The sequence below is a fragment of the Platichthys flesus genome, chromosome 3, assembly GCF_949316205.1.
Source record: "Platichthys flesus chromosome 3, fPlaFle2.1, whole genome shotgun sequence".
NCBI lineage: Eukaryota > Metazoa > Chordata > Actinopteri > Pleuronectiformes > Pleuronectidae > Platichthys > Platichthys flesus.
The window spans coordinates 22,687,049-22,705,796 of record NC_084947.1 but is presented as its reverse complement, the minus strand read 5'-3'; the positions used below and the strand labels follow the sequence as shown (position 1 = coordinate 22,705,796).

At 39.5% G+C, this 18,748-nt stretch overlaps 2 protein-coding genes across 3 annotated transcripts; both read right to left on the bottom strand.

Annotated features, from left to right (window-relative positions):
- Positions 1 to 4,490: 4,490 nt before the first annotated feature.
- LOC133950646 (immediate early response 3-interacting protein 1) lies at positions 4,491 to 5,969 on the bottom strand. The gene is made up of 3 exons (XM_062384716.1): positions 5,809 to 5,969; positions 5,052 to 5,153; positions 4,491 to 4,941 (listed from the first exon to the last, which is right to left on the bottom strand). The coding sequence occupies exons 1-3, from the start codon at positions 5,897 to 5,899 to the stop codon at positions 4,886 to 4,888; spliced, it is 249 nt and encodes an 82-aa protein (XP_062240700.1). The 5' UTR covers positions 5,900 to 5,969; the 3' UTR covers positions 4,491 to 4,885.
- A 643-nt stretch (positions 5,970 to 6,612) lies between these two features.
- On the bottom strand, positions 6,613 to 18,689 carry LOC133950645 (mothers against decapentaplegic homolog 2). Of its 2 annotated transcripts, none has more exons than XM_062384713.1 (11): positions 18,532 to 18,689; positions 17,078 to 17,476; positions 15,749 to 15,838; positions 15,325 to 15,518; positions 13,555 to 13,689; positions 13,250 to 13,324; positions 12,351 to 12,404; positions 10,890 to 11,102; positions 10,574 to 10,711; positions 9,447 to 9,591; positions 6,613 to 8,866 (listed from the first exon to the last, which is right to left on the bottom strand). In XM_062384713.1, the coding sequence occupies exons 2-11, from the start codon at positions 17,311 to 17,313 to the stop codon at positions 8,743 to 8,745; spliced, it is 1,404 nt and encodes a 467-aa protein (XP_062240697.1). In that variant the 5' UTR covers positions 17,314 to 17,476; positions 18,532 to 18,689; the 3' UTR covers positions 6,613 to 8,742. The 2 variants fall into 2 exon arrangements, with proteins under 2 accessions (XP_062240697.1, XP_062240698.1); XM_062384714.1 differs by having other exon boundaries at positions 13,262 to 13,324.
- Between the last annotated feature and the right edge of the window lie 59 nt (positions 18,690 to 18,748).

Here is an 18,748-nt window from a genome sequence, read left to right as displayed (position 1 = left end):
GCAGTGAGCAGCCATGTACGGCGCCCGGGGAGCAGATGTTGGGGGAGTAAGGTGCCTTGCTCAGGGGCACTAGACAGGGTAGGGAGAATCCAGAGACCTTTTCTGCCGTTACTGCTTTGTAAATTTTAACAAGACAACTGAGGGACAGGATAAAACATGACAGAGACTGTCACCTGGACAAAGATCTGACTCTGTTTGAGGTAAAAGAGATGGCTGGACAAGGCAAGGAGATAAAATGACAGCAGAGCAGTTTCAAAGGTGACAGTAAAGGATCCATGCTCTGATCCTGCTGCCACTGATGTACAGACTTTAAACATAGCCAAAACCTGTATAGTCTGCTTTGTCTCATGCACACATGTTCCCAAGGGTTCTTCAGCTGCTCCCAAGAGACGCTTCAAACTCATTTATCTAGAGAGGAGCGGAAATGCCACGTGTGCCACTGCTGACGAGTGCTGACTCAGCTCATGAAACACATGTTTGTTGATAACATTAATGCAAAGCTCTGTATTAATACCACCTGTCCAAAAACAGATGACCCCAACATAAATACTTGCATAGCACCACTGAAAAAGAACTGACGATAGTCTTTTATGCATTCCTTCAACGATTGTCCCCTTCTGACTGGACAAAACACTCGCTAACAACTGGATTTGGTCTTGAGTTAGAAATGGTCAATTGTGTTCGTTCCCAGGTCGAATGACTGTGCAGAAGTGTCAGGTATTCATCAGCTGCAGGTTTGAATGGCCGTGATGTGGCAGTGATAGACAAAAAGACACACAGAGACAATAAAGGTTTCACTATTACTTCTTTGCATTTGGTCATTTTCCTGACATGAAACTGCCAGAGGTCTAACCTTTACACGTATGGGAGAGATATTAAGATAAAACTACACCAGAAGAATAGCAACTCTAGAATGGCACTCAGTTAAAAGCAGACTTCCAAAAAGGACAAACATTCCTTCACGTATCTGTCAAGCTGTCCTTAAAAGAAGTCAGATCATCTACACAAAAGTTCGTTAGTTCATGTGAAAGTAAAACGTCACACAAGACATTTAATTTGTTTTTTTATTCCAGCAGAAAGACGTTTTTAAAGGGGTTTTATTGGGAAACTGAAATGAACTGAAGAAACACCACTGTCCAGATTTTATTAACCCTTGTATGGTGTTCGGGTCTGTGGGACCCGCTTTCAATGTTTACTAAAAGAAAAATGATGCGATAAATCTTTTTTTCAACCTGAGACTCATTGGCCTTGGTTCATTTACTGTGATGAACATATAAAGGAACATATATTCAGTAACTTTACACCCCTCCTACACATTTATATTACATATGTGATTTTCGGGTCCACTGGACCCAGGACTACATAAAGTGTTAAATTGTATATTTCAATCACCTCTGCTCCCACATTCCTGCACATTTACGTAAAAGTTCTCTGACAATTACTGCAACCCACAAGGATTCTGTTGATTCCCCTTTGGATTTGAAAACTCAAGCACGGATAATAACCCCAGAGTATGCAAATAAATGGGTTTGGTCCATCTCATTCTCATGATTTTCGTAATGAAAGTTGGTAAGAAGGCTTGATGTCCTGCACATGAGTCACTGCTGTCCGTGTCAGCCCTGGTTGCACCTTATTACATTGGTAGCCATGCGGGGGTGGCTAAAGTGCAAAAAGTTAAATTGTCATCATTTTTTGTCATCCATATGTTGGCTGCTGATGGCCTGGCCTGGATTTGGGACTGGCTACAGGATAACTTTTTACATAGCTGGCTGCTGGTCAATCTCATCCTCTTCTAACCCAAACTTACTGTCAGACTCTGAATTGACAGAAACATGATCTTCATATTCTCTGAACTCTTCCCCTTCATTGTCTTCCAAAGATTTTCTCTCTTCAAAAATCATTTGTAGATACTGTATCTGTTCATTGGGGCTCGTGTGTAGACTGACATTAGTGTGTTAAATTTCTAATTAGGTTAAAAAAATAAACGTTGATACTGATGAAAAACCTTGTTTCACATTCGTTTTTTCCAATCATATCTTGTTGTAATTGATGTTTCTTTGTTTAATAATTATCAGTGTCTGATCTTATGAAAATGTTTCAAATATCAAATGAGAGATGAGATATTTTCTACACTTTTACATCATGTTTCTGATCCTCACCAGCTCAGGTGAACAGTTCCTTCAGTCAGAGGTTTGTATAGTTTCCACCTCGTCTTCATCGATCCACACTGTAAATTCAACATTTGTCACTTTAACCCTGTACAGACTTTGGAGAACGCTGTTATTGTAAAGTTGTATTGTATGCCACTGTACATGTCAATGTAAATACACTTGTGCTTTTTTCTATTTTAAATAAATGATATGACGTGATATTACACAGAGTGTGATATTGGTTTGTGATTTCGAATCACCGTAACTGCAGTAATTATGAAGGAAGAGAAGGAAACATAACCAATCCCGAAAACAGACTGATATTCATACACTTTCTGATAGTGCAGCCCCAAGTTGAGTTAATCTGATCATGTTGTCCACTTCATTTGTTTACTTAAGAACTAACTAGAAGCTTTCTTTAAGATGATATGCTTAAACTCTTTATATAAAAATTCTATCCACTTTATAAATCTGTATTTATCTGTTCTGTTATTATGATTTCTTGTTGTATATACGTGCAAGGGATAAATCTGAATAATATTTCCAAACATTTTCTAAGCTGTCTTTCCCATTTAACATCTCAGTGGATGGAGACAGAGAGCTACAATCAAATCAAAACTTTTTTTTATTTGTATAGTCCATATTCAGAAATCACAATTTGCCTCATAGGGCTTAACAAACTGTACAAGGAGCGACACCCTCTGCCTTGTTACTGCAGCAAAGGGAACAGTCAAAAATAGACACCAGACCAGTTATAATAAGTACATGTAATACTTACTACGAATGCAAGGAGATATCTCCTCTGGTCAGGCTCAAAAGACAGAAGGTGAATAGATTCATACAAGTGTGTTTGAGGCAAACCACAACGATTAAAGGAAAACCACAGAGAGACAAACAAAGAGACATAATGCAACTCAAAATGAGACAAACAAAACAGAACACCATCTCTGAATCTGTGGCTCTGGTTCTTGTGTAGGTTTGGGGTGAATCCTTCCACACGTCTCCTCACTACTTTAAACATTTTTTAATTTACTCAAGGCCTATTGTGCAGTTTATTACTCGGAGTAGCCACACTGCCATTGCTGGTTTGTGGTGTGTGTTTGTGGATGTTTTAATGATGATGCTTGAATAAACTGCTGGATGGGCCAGAGAGAACAGATCAGATTTAAGTAGCACCATATTCATTTTGCAGGAGTTTTAAGTAGGGTTGGGTATGGCGAGGAGGTTGGTCATCTATTAATCCAAAGGTCGGTGGTTCGATCCCTGTGTGACCTTATGCATGACGCCGAGCCCCAAGTTGCTGTGCGAGTCTTACACAACGCACTATATGAATGTACATGTATGTTTGAATGATGACCTGTAATGTAAAACACTTTACACATCAGAAGAGTGCAGTTCATTTACAGTTAAAACTTTAATAGGAAGAATCACAGCATTGTGAAGTTTGAATGTTTTTTATTCTATGCAAATTTTGTGTAAACAACTGATGATTTATATGATCAAATTAATAAATATATATTCAATTTTATAACATTATATATATTTTGTATTCCTTATATTTTATGTAGTTAAGTATGTTCTTATAGTTTATATTTTGTACAGTTTGCATATACATATATATATCTCCTCTGATATACATACATATATATATATGTTATTTATATATATATATTTATGTATGTATGTAATTCAGAGGAAAACTGACTTAAAAGGATACAACAGAACTTTGAAGTCGTCGTTACTAAAGCGTCAGTTTTCAGTCAGTTCTCTTCGGACTACTTGGCTGGTTGCACCTGAACTCGTTTCTTGCACCTGAACTCGTTTCTCGCACCTGAACTTGTTTCTTTGCATTTGCCTTGAAGACAACTACGATTTATTGAATCAACATGATCCCAAAACAAAAGAAAAGCGTGGAATTAACTTCCAAGCCAGCTCCTCTTGTGCTGGGAGAGGAGAGGAAGATGTTCCAGTGGCCCCGTGACATGGAGCCGGTTGTGTCCTTGGAGGCTTCCTGATCCTCAAAGAAGCCATGGAACCCAGCTGATCAGAGGGATGGGAAGAGGCGACGCATTCCATCCGAGCCCGTGGTCTTTCTCGGCGCTGCCTCCTACGAGGATCAGCCGCAGGTGGACATCGAGTTGAACTAAAACACATTAACTTCTCAGCGTGCAAGCCTCAGCTTTACTCTGGCCCTGCTCTGTAAGAGCATACTCTGAGTGTTTCTTCACACCACCATGACCAATTAGCTCCTAAAGTTAATAATCTGCAGATACTCTCCTAAATTAAGTTCACACCAATTTTGATGAAAATCCACCCATGAACCCATTAAAGTGCACCAGATTAATTCTTTAAAACTGTTTATTCTCAAGCATTTTTACAACAAAACCACCTGACAAGTATTCATTTCACATTTCAAACACAGGATAGAAGGTGTTCAGTTCTTCACTTTTACAAGGAAGTGCAAAAGCACGTGTTTTGTTTATTAATGATTTCAAAAAACAAACAAATCAATAATAAAAATTACTTTATTACTTTTTCATACTTTTCAAAGAAAGAGGGATGTTATCCATCTACAATAGCCACATTTACATATTGTTAACAACTGTGCTGTATGAAACAGGCATTCATAAATGTGGAATATCAAATGATAACATTCATCCTCCAGAAATTCAGTGTGAAAGGGATAAAATGTTTTCCTGAGATGATGGAGATGTTTCCTGACATCTTCTGTCACTTCATCCAAACAGAAGCAGCAACACGATGCAGACTGAGTTGACTGCGATCAGCGGCACTACAGGAGAACACAGACAGTGTGGCACTAGAAAGTGTGACTCAAAGTATTGTGTATGTACGTGTGTGTGTGTGTGTGTGCGTGTGCGTGTACATGCTGTGGACACCCACCTCTCATCACTGTCCTCACAGAGCGGACAAGGTTCATCATCTGCGCTTTGACGCCTGGCTCATCTCCGAACCCTCCAACACTTTGGTCCACTCCCCAGCCAACTGAAGATGGACACATATGTTTGTACCCTGTTCTTAGTGAGGACACTCATTGCCATAATTCATGCCCTAGGCCCTAACCACAACCATCCAAAGTAAATGCATAACCTAAACATAATTCTAACCCCGACACTAAAACCAGGTCTTAACATTACATTTCATTAACCCTCAAACAGCCCACTGAAAAAGTGAGGACCAGTCAAAATGTCCTAACTTTTTATGGTCTATGCTTTAAATTGTCCTCACAAAGATATAAGTACAGGGACACACACACAGATCGTCAGATGCAAATGCATGGCTTCACTATAACATAAATGAAACCTGCATTGATCAAGTGCAGCCCTCTTGAAAAACATGTTGTACGTTCATAATATTTCTGTTAGAGTTGTATTTGTTAGCTTTGGTCAGTCCTGCAAAGTCTCATTGTTATATTCATTTTTATTGAAACCTTAAAATCAAAGAAACTAGTGTTTATTCGATTTAAATGGTTCACCTGTCAGATGGTTGTTGTTCAGAAGCAGCTCGTAGAGCTACTTCTGGCAACGTCAACCCGAAATGTTTACACTTGGTCTAGCTAGCAGGTAGTTAGCATTAGCTAAAGCAGACTACCCATTTGAAATAAGACTTAAGATGACTAAATTGGACAACAGCGACTTACTCTTGCTGAGAAACCTTTCTTCATGCAACACAGCGACGGCGTTGACACACAGGACTGCGGCCTGAATGAGCGAATACAGAGTAAAGGCCATGTTGTCACTGCACAGGCTAACAGCAGCACAGCTGACGTAGCCTACGGTGGCGAAGGTAGGACAAAGCTGTGCACACGCACATATTAATAGCCTTCAAGTGTTACAGCAGATATAAGGCTGCAGTTCAAATGTCTCACTTTCAGTGAATATTCTATCGTTCAAAAGTTAAAGGGAAAATCAAAGTGAGACATCCTGGATGTTTAATCTCATTTTGTTTTATTAAGTAATTTAATTATCTTCATTCAGTATCTTGTGTTAGTATTTTAATGTTGTAGCTCTTATGGTGAAGATAATTTAACAAATTCATTTTTATTAAATCAAAATATAGCTGCAAGATGAGGCAAGTGCCATAAGCGTACATCTGTCCATGTGAGGAATCCGGCAGCTAACGACTGGGCTTTTATAATGTTAGCATGTGATTTGTTTAATGACATACTCAAGAGCTTCCAGTCTGTACTGAAATACAGTACTTAAAATCCACCAGCTTCCACCCCTGCTAAAAAAGTGTGGCACCACCTTTGGTGCCTGTGCTGCTTCACTAACATGAACACAAAAATTACAATAGTGCAATGTGCATTAGACAAAACTAAGTTAAAGTGAGAAGTATCATGTGTGCAGACTTGATTTGAGTCCATATTTAATGACATTTTTTTCAGTCTGTAATCATTTTTTACAGTTTGAATTAAGAAAAACAAACAGGACAGACTAGTGGATCATGAGAATAAAAATCTTTATTAGTGTTTTATGAAGTCTGCATAATATGCCACACGCCTGAGAAGCTTATGGTAAAAAAAAAACAACCTGCTCTATCAATACCGCCCTCTACTGGTAAAACAACTGCGACATCTACTGTACTGACTGCTTTGCAAAAAGATTACTGTTAAATACACACATACTGTACTACTGTTATGTATATGTACGTCTGGTCCACGTCAGTTTTTGTAATGTATTTTTTTCACATTCATATGTTGTAGGCCAAAGATAAAAACAATGTAACACTGGACCCTAACACATGGTTCAGTTCCCCAAATCCAAACACCACTAGGTGCACTTAAAGTACAATCACTAGTGCCATAAGGTAAACACTTTTACACCAAAAAGAAGGGAGGGGGGAGGGAAACATGGTTAACTCGCAACAGCCACTTAAAGACAATAATGGCAGAGTTTAGGCTAATAAGTCTGGTTGTACATACTGTATTTTATAGACGGAACAAATACAATACACACATTAACACAGAATGTCCCGATGTGCTGGCACATTTGCTGATCTTCTCCCGTGGAAGAAAACTGCTCTCCTCTTACGTCACTGTAACATTTTGAAGACCAATTCCATCTGGTCGGTCTTGCCCCGTCTGACTGAGCACCAAAAGGCTACAAGAGGTCACGTGTGTTCCAAAAAGTGAGATGAGTGAATTAATGGCCATCACAAAGTTTGACATGCCTCTGGAATCATTTAAACCATGACAGGAGAGTCGATTTGGGGTTTTAGGCAAAATGTTGTTTTGTGTACTTTAAATGCACCGGATTTCTTTGCAAAAACAAAGGATAGAAACAGACTACACATCATGTGGGGCAGTGGTTTTCTTTTACCAAGACACAGAGCTGCTATTGGAAATGAGTTCAAACTGAACCTTTTGGGTAAAAATGAAGGAATGATCCATGCCCTTCATGTCACTTTAGAAACAACTGTGGTCTTGAAAATACTACTTCAATAAAAAGTGAACGACAGAAAAATTTAAGTATACTTATATATAAAAATACATGAGAATACAAAAAAGTAGCAAAACAATGGGGATATAGGCTAAAAACAGAATGAATTTATTGATACCTTCAATTTCTCTCCTGGTGAGACGTTTAATGTTTCACCTTGGAGACCTTCAGGACTCCCAGTGTTGTGTCAAAAAGAAAAAGAAAAACCTTTACATAACAGCTAATATTCTCTGGTCCCTGCCCAGTGCTCCCTGCAAAGCCTGGCCAACATCTCTTAAGCTTCCATAGCAGGCTTTAGAATGATTATTTACGTCAACTAAGTAAAAGGACACATAGAGTCCCTCTTAATTACAAGGAAATAAACTACAGCCAGACTGAGTTTGCAGTTTGTTTAGGGGTTTGGAGTTTGTTTTTTAACTAACATTCCTATTTGTCCATTAAGAGGTATGTCTTATAAAGACACACGTCGGGAGTTACAAGAAAGGGCCATTCTGGCAACCTCAATTCAATCCAAATTTCACAAAACACATTGTGGCGTTTTCCTTCATAGGAGAACGACCAGCAAGGCCATCGTTTCTTCACCAAGCCTGCTCCCCTTCACAAAAGATGGGGCCAAATTTGCCAGAGAAAAGTAAACTTAGGTTCAGAACAATGGTTTTGGGGGGGGGGGCTGGAACGAAAATAATTTTAGCATTCAAGCTCCTGTTACTCATACAAGCAATCTTCAATACTGAGAAACTATTCACATATATTTTTGGTATTTCCCATACTTCCTGGACTAAAAACCAATATACATTTCATTTGTACCACAAATAGATCTAATATTAAGGATTTGGGGAAAAGCAATTTAACAAGGTGCATGACATAGATGGGTAACAAAGTGCCAATTTTTTTTTTTTACTGAAAAGTGTGTGTTGTGTGTTTGTGTGTTTGTGACAGTGTGGGTGCATTTGTTCTTCTCTGTGTGTGTGTAAGGTTTATTCACGGATGTGGAACCGGGCCACAAATACTATGAAGTATGTTACAGAAAATACTTTCTGTTGGGATTCCATTTTTTTCATGAGAGGACTCACAAGTTTAAAATTTAATGATCTTTGTAATGGGCTGAGTTTTTTGGGTGTTTCCTTAGCTGTTTAGGACATACTGGAGCAACGTGCAGATGGGGAACCCATCTGGGTTAGAACCTTGTCCAGCCACTGCAGGGGGCCGTTCAAATGCAGCTCTATCCAGCATGGAGTGCTAGTGACAGTTTGCCGCCTGCAAAACAAACACAAATCATATAAATGTCTTGGGAGGATATGGCTAGAAAACAAAAGGTTGTAGTTTCTAAGTCTCTGATTGATATTTATTTTGAATATATGCTTGTGAAAATACATATGCAGCAATAAGTCCCACTCACAAAGCAACAAAAACATTCCTGTATTTAACCACTTGCCTCACATGTGACAACCTCAATCATCAATTAAAAGACACATTCTCAAAAAGAAAAACTAAAATTATCCTTTGACTAGAGCTGGACAATAAAACAAAAACAATATTTATCACAAGCAACATAAAAAGATTAAATATATATCAATATAAAGTTCATGCATCGTTTAAGTGGCTGCCACTGAGCATCACATCTCCATGATTCATTACAAAGTCTGCTTAAGTTGAGTTTGTAATGCATCAGTCAGAATGAATTCTTTAACTCAAGGTTTCACTTGAGTTGTCTAACACGTTTTGTCAGATAAATAATTATTACACAATTTTAGAAGTATGATTAATTGAAACCAAATTGGATATGGAGCATGCTTTGGTGAAAACTGTAGAGCTAGAGTTAGTTGGTATTGCTCACCTGTACTCGGCTCCCCAGCCTTTAACAAAGCTCATACGGATGGTGCACATCCTGGTGAGCTGGTAAACAGCCTCAAAGCCCTGGTTAACTGACTGAGCCAGCAGAGCTGCAAATTCCTGGTTGTTGAAGATTTTTAGATTACAGCCTGAAAGAGTTAAAAAGAAAAAAAGGGCATCAGATAATGTAGGTTTTCTAAAAGATCTAACAAACTGATCTAACATTCAGCTTTGGGCTGGTACTGGTCTGTCATCTAGCATCTGAGACCCTGATTTTGTTGTGGCATGTTTGATCTGTGTTTAATCTTTGGCCGCCGGGTCACATGACTCATGAGTCAGCATCAGAAAAATTTGATGAGAATGTGAGTTCTGACTGGCGGTTCAGCTGAGCCAATCATCATTTTCATGTTCAAGCAAATCTTTACAATTATTATAACTGTATTATTTTTTTTATATTAGACATACTGTAAATAAGCATTTTGAGGACACTAAATCACAGTTTAGACTAAATGACAGGGTACAGATTAGCAAATGGTAAATTGATTGTAACTTGTTAAGTGCTTTAAGTGGTCAATGAGAAAGTGCGATATATAAATACAATCCTTCATACAGCACTTCTACATGCAGAGCTTTTTCAATCACACATCATTCATACACCATCAGCACAGCCTTTTGTGGTTCAACTTCTGGACGAGCCAGGGATTGAACCGCCGACCTACTGGTCAGTGTTTAGCAGTGGATAAGTACGTTGTAGTGCAGCAGTCAGTTTACAAAGGTATCTATGGATGCTGTGATAAGTTTGCCATGTTTTCCCCCCTGAATGTGGATCCCCATTGGAATCCTTTGCAGCTTAATCCCATCCAAATACCACAGCTAAAGCAACAAACTTTTCAGTCACATAAAATAAATATGGAATTGTATTTTTATCAATTTTTGATGGCATATACCTTTTTAAAATCCTATTAAATAAGGGTTTGGTATGGTGGGCATCGATAGTCTACTTTACATGGAATGAGCACCATCATCCCCAGGAGACATCCATGTATACTTTATGTTGTTCAGTGGGTGCTATACTGCAACTCCAAGCTGATTTCTCTGATTGTAATACAAGTGACATTTACAGCATCTTACCTGGAGGAATTTTACACACTGTTGCTGGATGCCAGCCATACCGCTGATTGCAGTTTGGACTCTGGACAAAGATGGCGCTATCACTCAAGCACTCAGCAAATACCTCCCCTCCAATGTAGTAGAGTCGAACTCCTCTTCCTGAAAACACAGACGGAACATATTCCTTGATATGTAACATGAGACCTGACTTAATCAACATGTGTGAATACGTAAGACTGGACCAGTGACACATTTTGTAAGCAAACAAACTAAAAGAAATCAAGATGTTGTACACAGATGATAATGTAAAAAGGAGCTAAGTGAATCTATGCCATACCTATGTGTCTCCGGGTCATCTCCACAGTGGCGTTCCTGTTGACATTAGACAGCAGGCCCAGGCAGAAACGCTCCGAGTTCGATGGATCTGTGAATCCGTCCACAGTCAGCGAGGGCTGAGATGCGTGGAACGTCTCGCCCACGCGCTGGTTCAGCTCGTAGTATGCTATAGAGCACCAGAAGGCCGGCTCCGAGTAAGTCACCGGCTGCAAGTCTACGGCGGGAATAGATCACGTCAGTAAAGTTTCTCTTTTTGACAAGACATATGCTAGTGCAAAGACAACACACAGGTCTGAGTAATTGTTCTCTGATTGATCCGCCGCCGATCGGTATCAGAAGATATTTCCTGTAAACAGTTTCATTGGCGATCTCTATAAAAGTCAGTCAGATGAGGCAAAACAAACAACTGTCACTCATTTTTTTCAGTAAATACTTTTGTATTCTAAATTTGGTAATTAGTAAATTTGAAAATGGTTTCATCGGGGGCTTCGCCGGTTTGGCAGTTTTACCAGGTGTCTGATCTCCATTTTGTTTGAGCAGCAGATGTTTGTCGGAGGAAAAACGTTATCAACTTTGAAACATTGTATACGTATAATTCGTAATCATTTGAGCCTTCTTGTCAATTGGGGAAAAGAACGAAAGTTAGACCTTTCTTTGTGTAAATTTGTCCTAGTTTGTTATGGTTATAGCGTTATGGTCTGTTAAAATGCACTTTGTCTTCCTTTTAAAACACAAAGGGGGATGTATGTATACATTTGCATATAGAGCTGTGCAGGACAGAAGCAGGGCGTTGTGAACAGGACACGTCTCTTTGTCTGCTATTATTGCATTTCTTTGTCATCTCTCTGTGATGTGAAAATATCGGATTTCCACACAGTTTTTATTGTGCTTCGGCACTGTTACTCTAATTCTGTTTTTCTATCATTGCTGTAACAAGTGAATTTCCCCATTGTGTGGATAAATAAAGAAATCTAATCTAATCTAATCAAGAGTGTGTGTCCTGCTCATATAGTTTAAATGGAAAATCTTGGACAGTGTCACTCCTGCACCTGCTGACAGTGCAGGTGAAACATGTGACACAGACACAGGCTGATACAGGAGTTTAATGTGGCCCTGAATTAAAACTTACACTTACAATGATCATTAACTGACAAGATTCTGAATAGGATTTAGCCCTGTAGTGTTTACTCGCATATAGCGTGGGGAAGTGAATTCCAATCATATGGGGTGACTTGGATCACCCAAGACACATGTTAATCAGGTCTAAACAGGGCCCTAGACCCTGCGATCGGTATCGGCCTTTACTACTTCAAAAGAGCAAGTGATTGGACCCAAAAATCCTGATTGGAACACCCTTATGTCCGACTTTGTAATATCAAATAACCAGCCTCCAACATGTGATGTATTAAACATTCAGTCTGCTTTTGTGTTCTGCATTGTTTAAACTAAATTTGCATCTTACCCATGCTGTGATTGACAGGAGACAGCGTGCCGGGGGACAACTCGGCAGGAGAACCTGACAAAGAAAACAGGAAGTCTTTGATTTGGACACTTATTTACAGGAGACTATAAAATTAACGCCATAGAAGTGACAAACTGGCGTCACAATATTGTTGATCACAATACTTTTCTATATAGTGTTAAACAGATGCTCTTTACGGTTACTAAAGCGTCGGCTGCATTTCCTACATTTTCCTTGTTAAGATAATACAATTAGCAAAAAAGGACGATGTAGGAAACAGTAAGCGTACTAGCTTGCTGATGTCATTATTGTTATCATTAGCAGCACATTGGGGACGCTAGCACACCGAGGGAGAGAATTTGGAGCCAGACCGAAGTATTAGAAAGACAGTATATACATGTAAAAGTGTATTCTGTCAACTACAGACAAGGATATACCTTCCTTCTAACATTCTTACATCTGTTTCCAAAGGTAAGCACTGACAGGTTACAGGACAATACAGTATCACATGTTAGATTTAAAAACCAGGGAATTCAGAGCTGCAACTTCTCCAGCAACTATTCTTCAACTTTTTGGTATTGTCATGCGTTTTTAATTCAGATGTATCTTTCAATGAGTCAGAGCAGTAGGAATTCACTAGAAAAACATGCATTTATCATTGGTAAGAGCCAAGTCTTTCTAAATTCCTCTAACAAGAAATACATAATGAATATCTGTTAAAGATACTTTTTTATAAGGACATTCTCTAGACTGTGGTCCTATTGATTATTCAAACAGAAGACAAGAAGTAAATATCCCCAGAAAAATAAATTGAATTTGAACTAGTTGGGAGCTGAGGACGACAAGGAAAATAAAAGATATATATATATATAAATAGAAGGAGAGCTAGTCTACGGTACCTGTGTCCATACTTTGATTCATCTGTTGATCACTGGCCTCTCCATCCTCACTGATGTAGCCAGGTGGTGGCGTCTCTGTTAAAATGATGCAGGGACAAAAAATATAATATGTAGCTGTGACATGAACTTACGTAAAAAAAAAAAAAAAAAAATCAGTTCCAGTATAAATTCATGCATAAAGTGCATAAATTACAATGACTGTACTTGTAAATTCTTTAGTGTCAGCATTATGTTAGCCCTGGCTGTAACCCTTCAGTGAATTATTCAAATAATGTCACTTCCATGCTGTGCAGTGTTAAGCTCACCTGGTATATAGTTGTTCGGAGGTTCAATACCTGCTGGAAAGTTTGTGTTCTCGGGTATGGAATGAGTGTAGTCATCCAGAGGTGGCAGCTCTGGCAAAATTTCTGAGTGTCTTGGCACAAGAACAGGAGGCAGCACTACAGTGTTGGGTAAAGGATCAGAGAAGAGTCTTATCAGTCAGATTATTAAAAAAATTGTTTGTCTGAGGTTTTTTGATGATTTAGGTTCAAACGAGCATGGCAAAACCTTGGCAACAGCAACAACATAATGATGAATCACTAACTGATGAATAGTGCAGATTTTAACATTGTACATCCCCTAAAACTCTAAACCAAATAGTTGCATTTTCTGGAGAGTTCAAATTTGTTGCTAACTTATATACCAACATTTTGTATAGTTTAGTATACTAAGAATTGAATAATTTACAATTCTGTATAAAACTTAAGCTAAGAGCCATCTGTCTTAGAATTAAGACTTGAAACAGGTAGTCTGGCTCGTTCAAGGTTAACCGTAATGGTTAATATATCCTTAAACGCCAGAACCTTTTAACAACACACTGTGTGATGAATTTAATATAAACAACAATAACAAAACCAATGTTGACAAATTTCTTAGCAGTCAGTAGTGACTTTCTGTAGCCACTGGTTACAACAAGTTTAACAGAATACAACAAGTTAATCCGCTAAGCAGCATTTTAAGGGCGGGTAGGCCTGTTATGTTACTATTGGATAGATCCAGACTAGTAAGGTTTAGTGGTGGGAAAATGTATCGTTATTTACGTGAACGATGCAGTTTTTTAATTAAACGATGCAGAGACAGAGCACAAGTGATTCATGTTTTCTGCTATTACATATTTTAGGTCCAATCTTCTTTTACTCTGTCAGAGTCTCCTGTATGAGAGTCCTCCCTGTTTGTTGATTAGCTTTAGAGTTTATAAGACACGTATTTAAAAACATGCGTACTGTGCGGACATAGTTCATCTGCTAAACACAACACGAGAGGCGCAAACGCAGGACATCAGAGTTAAAGTGACCGGATTCATGACACCAATTCATTATTGACCAGCAGAGTAATGCGCCTCGATGCTGCCATGGGGGGCAAGGTAGGGCCACCCTGATACAGTAAAGGCTAAATATGCAGCACACATGTCTAAACTGAATGAATGTCAAGTCAATGTGGAGAGCACTGCCCACTGTTAAAGACTGACCATTGTAGACTGATATTTGAATTGAAAACCCTATCTTGTATATTACAACACACTTGTAGTCAGAGTCTTAAATACTTTTTTAAAGCATAAATCATGAGGCTAGTGAAGATGCACACACAGCCCAAAAAAAATTATATCATGTATGATAATAAAATCTATGACGCATCGATCATCGTTTTATAATCTTATCGTATTACTATAAATATAAAGCGAAGCATGGGGTGCGTAGAGATTCCCACCTCGAGTAAGCTTCCTAATTTTCAGTCAATATTTTAGCTAATATTCTAACTTCATAGTTAGCGTACTGAGATGAGAATGCTTGTGACTTTCACATCTGTCAGCAATTAAAGGAATTAACATTATTTTGTATTCACTTAAGTAGAATGAAGGAAAAGTTAAACAAAATGCTACATAGGCACATGTCTTTAAAACATTGCTAGTTAGCTTAAATGATCAGGTTTCACTTGAAACTGACAGAAACTGTGCCACAAACATGCACTGACACGGACTCACAAACAGATGTGAATGTTTTAGGAAACAAAAGTCAACTGGACAGTCTTCTCACCTGGGGTCTCCACCCTCTGGTAGTGGTAGGGGTTGATGCAGACCTCGTCCTTCTTGAGGTGGAAGGCATACTCACAGGCCTCGATGGCACGCATCTCATGGTGGCTGTGAAGGTCCGGCCATCGCCACAAGCGGCAATAGATAACATGGGGAAGCCCCTTCCTGTGTGAGACCTGCAAGCGGCCATCCAGGGATCTGATTGAACAGCAAACCAGAGATGTTTGTGAGAGGTGAAGAAAATAGGGTAGAGTGGGGGTGGGCCCATTATATGGTCAGGGAGGGGAGAGAAATGGAGATGGATTGGATTGAACAGTGACAAGAATGAGAAGCAAAGATGTTCTAAATATCTGTCACCTCCAACATTTAAAGACAACTCTCCCACATCAAGTTGTATGCAACACTACACAATAGTTGAGAATAGTCACCTGGTTTGGTCAGGATAGCTGTATAGGCCTGATGTATCCCACGTTTCTATCGTATTTGGTGTACTCAGTCCCCATATTTCAGAGCAATTGCTGGGCACAGAGAAAACCACAAAACAAACACAAAAAATAAATAATAAACATGGGACATGGATCATTCAGAATATCAGTATGGTAATGTGAACATTGCAAGGCCTCTTTTATTGGAATCTTATGGAAAAATAAATACATCATATTATTTTTCACCTGCGGACATTAAAGATAGGAACTTCAAATAAGAGAAGCCTTTTGGACAGATTGAAAAAATTTTAACTGAAAATGGAATTTGCTTAACAGACAATGAATGAGAACAAGAGCATTCTTCAACTGTGTGGCATGTTATCAACCACTGAAATAACCTTTTTACTACAGTCAAACTTATTTGAGACATTCAAACAAACAATGCAGACACACAATGACACAAAAGAGACACAACCTTGTGCAAAAAACAAAGTTTTCAGACATTCTCAAAACATTCACAAGAACATGAACCAAAATAAGAAGTTAAAACATGGAATGGGAATCATTACTTCTGAATAACAGGACAATGACAAATTTGACATGTGCAATGCTACAAATTCACAAAAAACACATAAATTACCTAGGTGGGATCAAAACTACCATTCAAAATTGCAATTGTCTGGTTCGTGACAGGGCAGGAAATCAACAGTTTTCCATCGGCTATAGCAGCTCATAAATCCTACAAAGCAACAACTATTCTCACCGATGGAAACTAGTATCCAAATTATGAATGGGTAACAAAATGCTAAGCAGGGTAGAATCCCAATCAATATGTACCAACGTAAACATGGCTGGTAGCAATGCCCATACCTGGCATTATTAAGGGGTTATCACCCATCATCATGTAGATACCCTCTACTGGTCCTGTCCTCTCAAATAAATGATTCTGTCCACATCATGGCAGCCACTACATTTCTGCAAAAGCAACATTTGCAGCCTAGAAAAATTCTCAGGCAATAACAACGAGCCTGCTATCTATAGAAACACAAACATCTGACGTGGTACGTAGCAGTACATCAGTGAGGAAATCGGTTAACACAGTGTTCCCACTGAACGTGAGTCTGGGCCGTCAAGGTTGGCCAATAAAGACAACATCTTTCGCCCTTCTAATGTTGATGTCCCCATGACAGTAACAGAAATTGTCTAACAGCAAGTACAATTGTAAACAAACAGGAATTTGATTGATTTTCAGCTCATTTTACAGGAAACACACGTCTAAGAGCAGTATTTTTTTTTTTTTATTGAAGAGTAATAATGTGCTGGGCAGTATACCTGGGGATGGTGACACACTTGGTGTTGCAGTTCTGTGTTGTGATAGCTTTCTCCAGCTCATCTAGCTGGCCCGTCCTCTTTAACTTCTTCACTAAGCTCTTCACAGCCTTCTCGCACCATTTCTCCTCTTGCCCATTCTGCTCGCCACCACCCGCTCCGCCCTGGCCACTGGATGACTTCTTCCAGCCCAGCAGCCTCTTCACCACGGGAGGGGTGAATGGCAGGATGGAGGACATCTTAGCTGGACAAGCTGAGAGTCTCCAGAGGACTCAACAAAAGCCCGAACTAACACAGACAGAGGAGACCTGGAGCTACAGTTGGGACCCTTGCTCAGATGGGCCCCCCTCTAGAGACCAGTGGGTGGACGCTAGCAGGGCTCACTCAAATGAGATGGGACACCTGAGGAGAAAGTCACACACAGTTCACATCATTACAACCACAATACGGCACAGAAGACTAACCACATCTAGCTGATCAACACAGTAAGAGGAATGTATTAGTCAATGCAGCTTCCAACAGGGACTGAAATAATACGTCTAGCAGCTGTGTCAGTGATAACACGCAGATTACATTATTGGCTCTAGTGTGAACAGTTTTCAAATAAGTTTAAAAGCAGAAACGATCACTTGACGTTAGCTTGTCTCTCACACTGGTCGCGAGCTAAGCTAGCGAACTTGCAAACTTGTAAAGTTAACACATGGGGTGTGCCTCGTACTCTCGCATCCAGAATACACAGGCAATCACGACCAGCTACCGACGATGATACTGACTAGCAAAGTGAACGCTATCAAATCGAACGCTATATGCGAAGAGAGCATGTAGTGTTTTGTGACAGCCCCCCTGTGCTAACACCAACTGGCTTGGAAAAGGCCGGTAGCTGGCTACCTGGTGGGGGGGCCTGCTTGACTCAAATCACAACAATAAGTTCGCTAGCATTAGCTTGCTGAGTGCTTCGCAGCAAAATGCAAAAATAGTCTGAACTAACCACGAAAAGCGAAATACTTTAGTGAATCTAACTGAGTAGATGAGATGGAGTCTGTGGAGAAGTCCTCGTACGGCTAAGTCAGCTAGCGTTAGCTTAACAAGCTAGCTGCCAGCTTGTTATCAAAAATCCTTTTGTTGTGATCCACGAAAAAACCTCCTGTGCGCAACAGTCAAGTCGCGCTACTTCACTACCTAACGTCGGCAAGTCACAGTCATTAAGGCTACGATTAATCTCACCACACCAAATTTCACTTTGTGATACTAAACATCTTTATGTATTATGTGAACGGAGCTAATGTCTGTTGGAGACTTTTTCTAAAATAATGGCACCAGAAGGAGTTAGCATCTTGGACCAACTCTTCCAAACTGAGCCCTGGCTCCCGCTGGCTAACGGAGCTAACGTAACATCTCTCTCACAAATCAACATGCTTCAAAGTCGAGAAAGCAGCCTCAAGCGTTTCAGTAGTTACCCCAGTTTTACAGTCCAGCACTTTGCTTTTAGAGAAGAGTGTGCGCACAGCCCTTCAAACGCCTCGTTGACCAAAATAAACGCCAGGGCAGTGTTGTGCAGCAACTAATTTTGACAAGGCTTGTATGCGGCTCTCAAATTGCTACCAATGCTACTGAAGCTAGTTAGCTAGGTTAGGTAGACCGGAAGAACACAACAAACTGATGGCTCCCTACAAG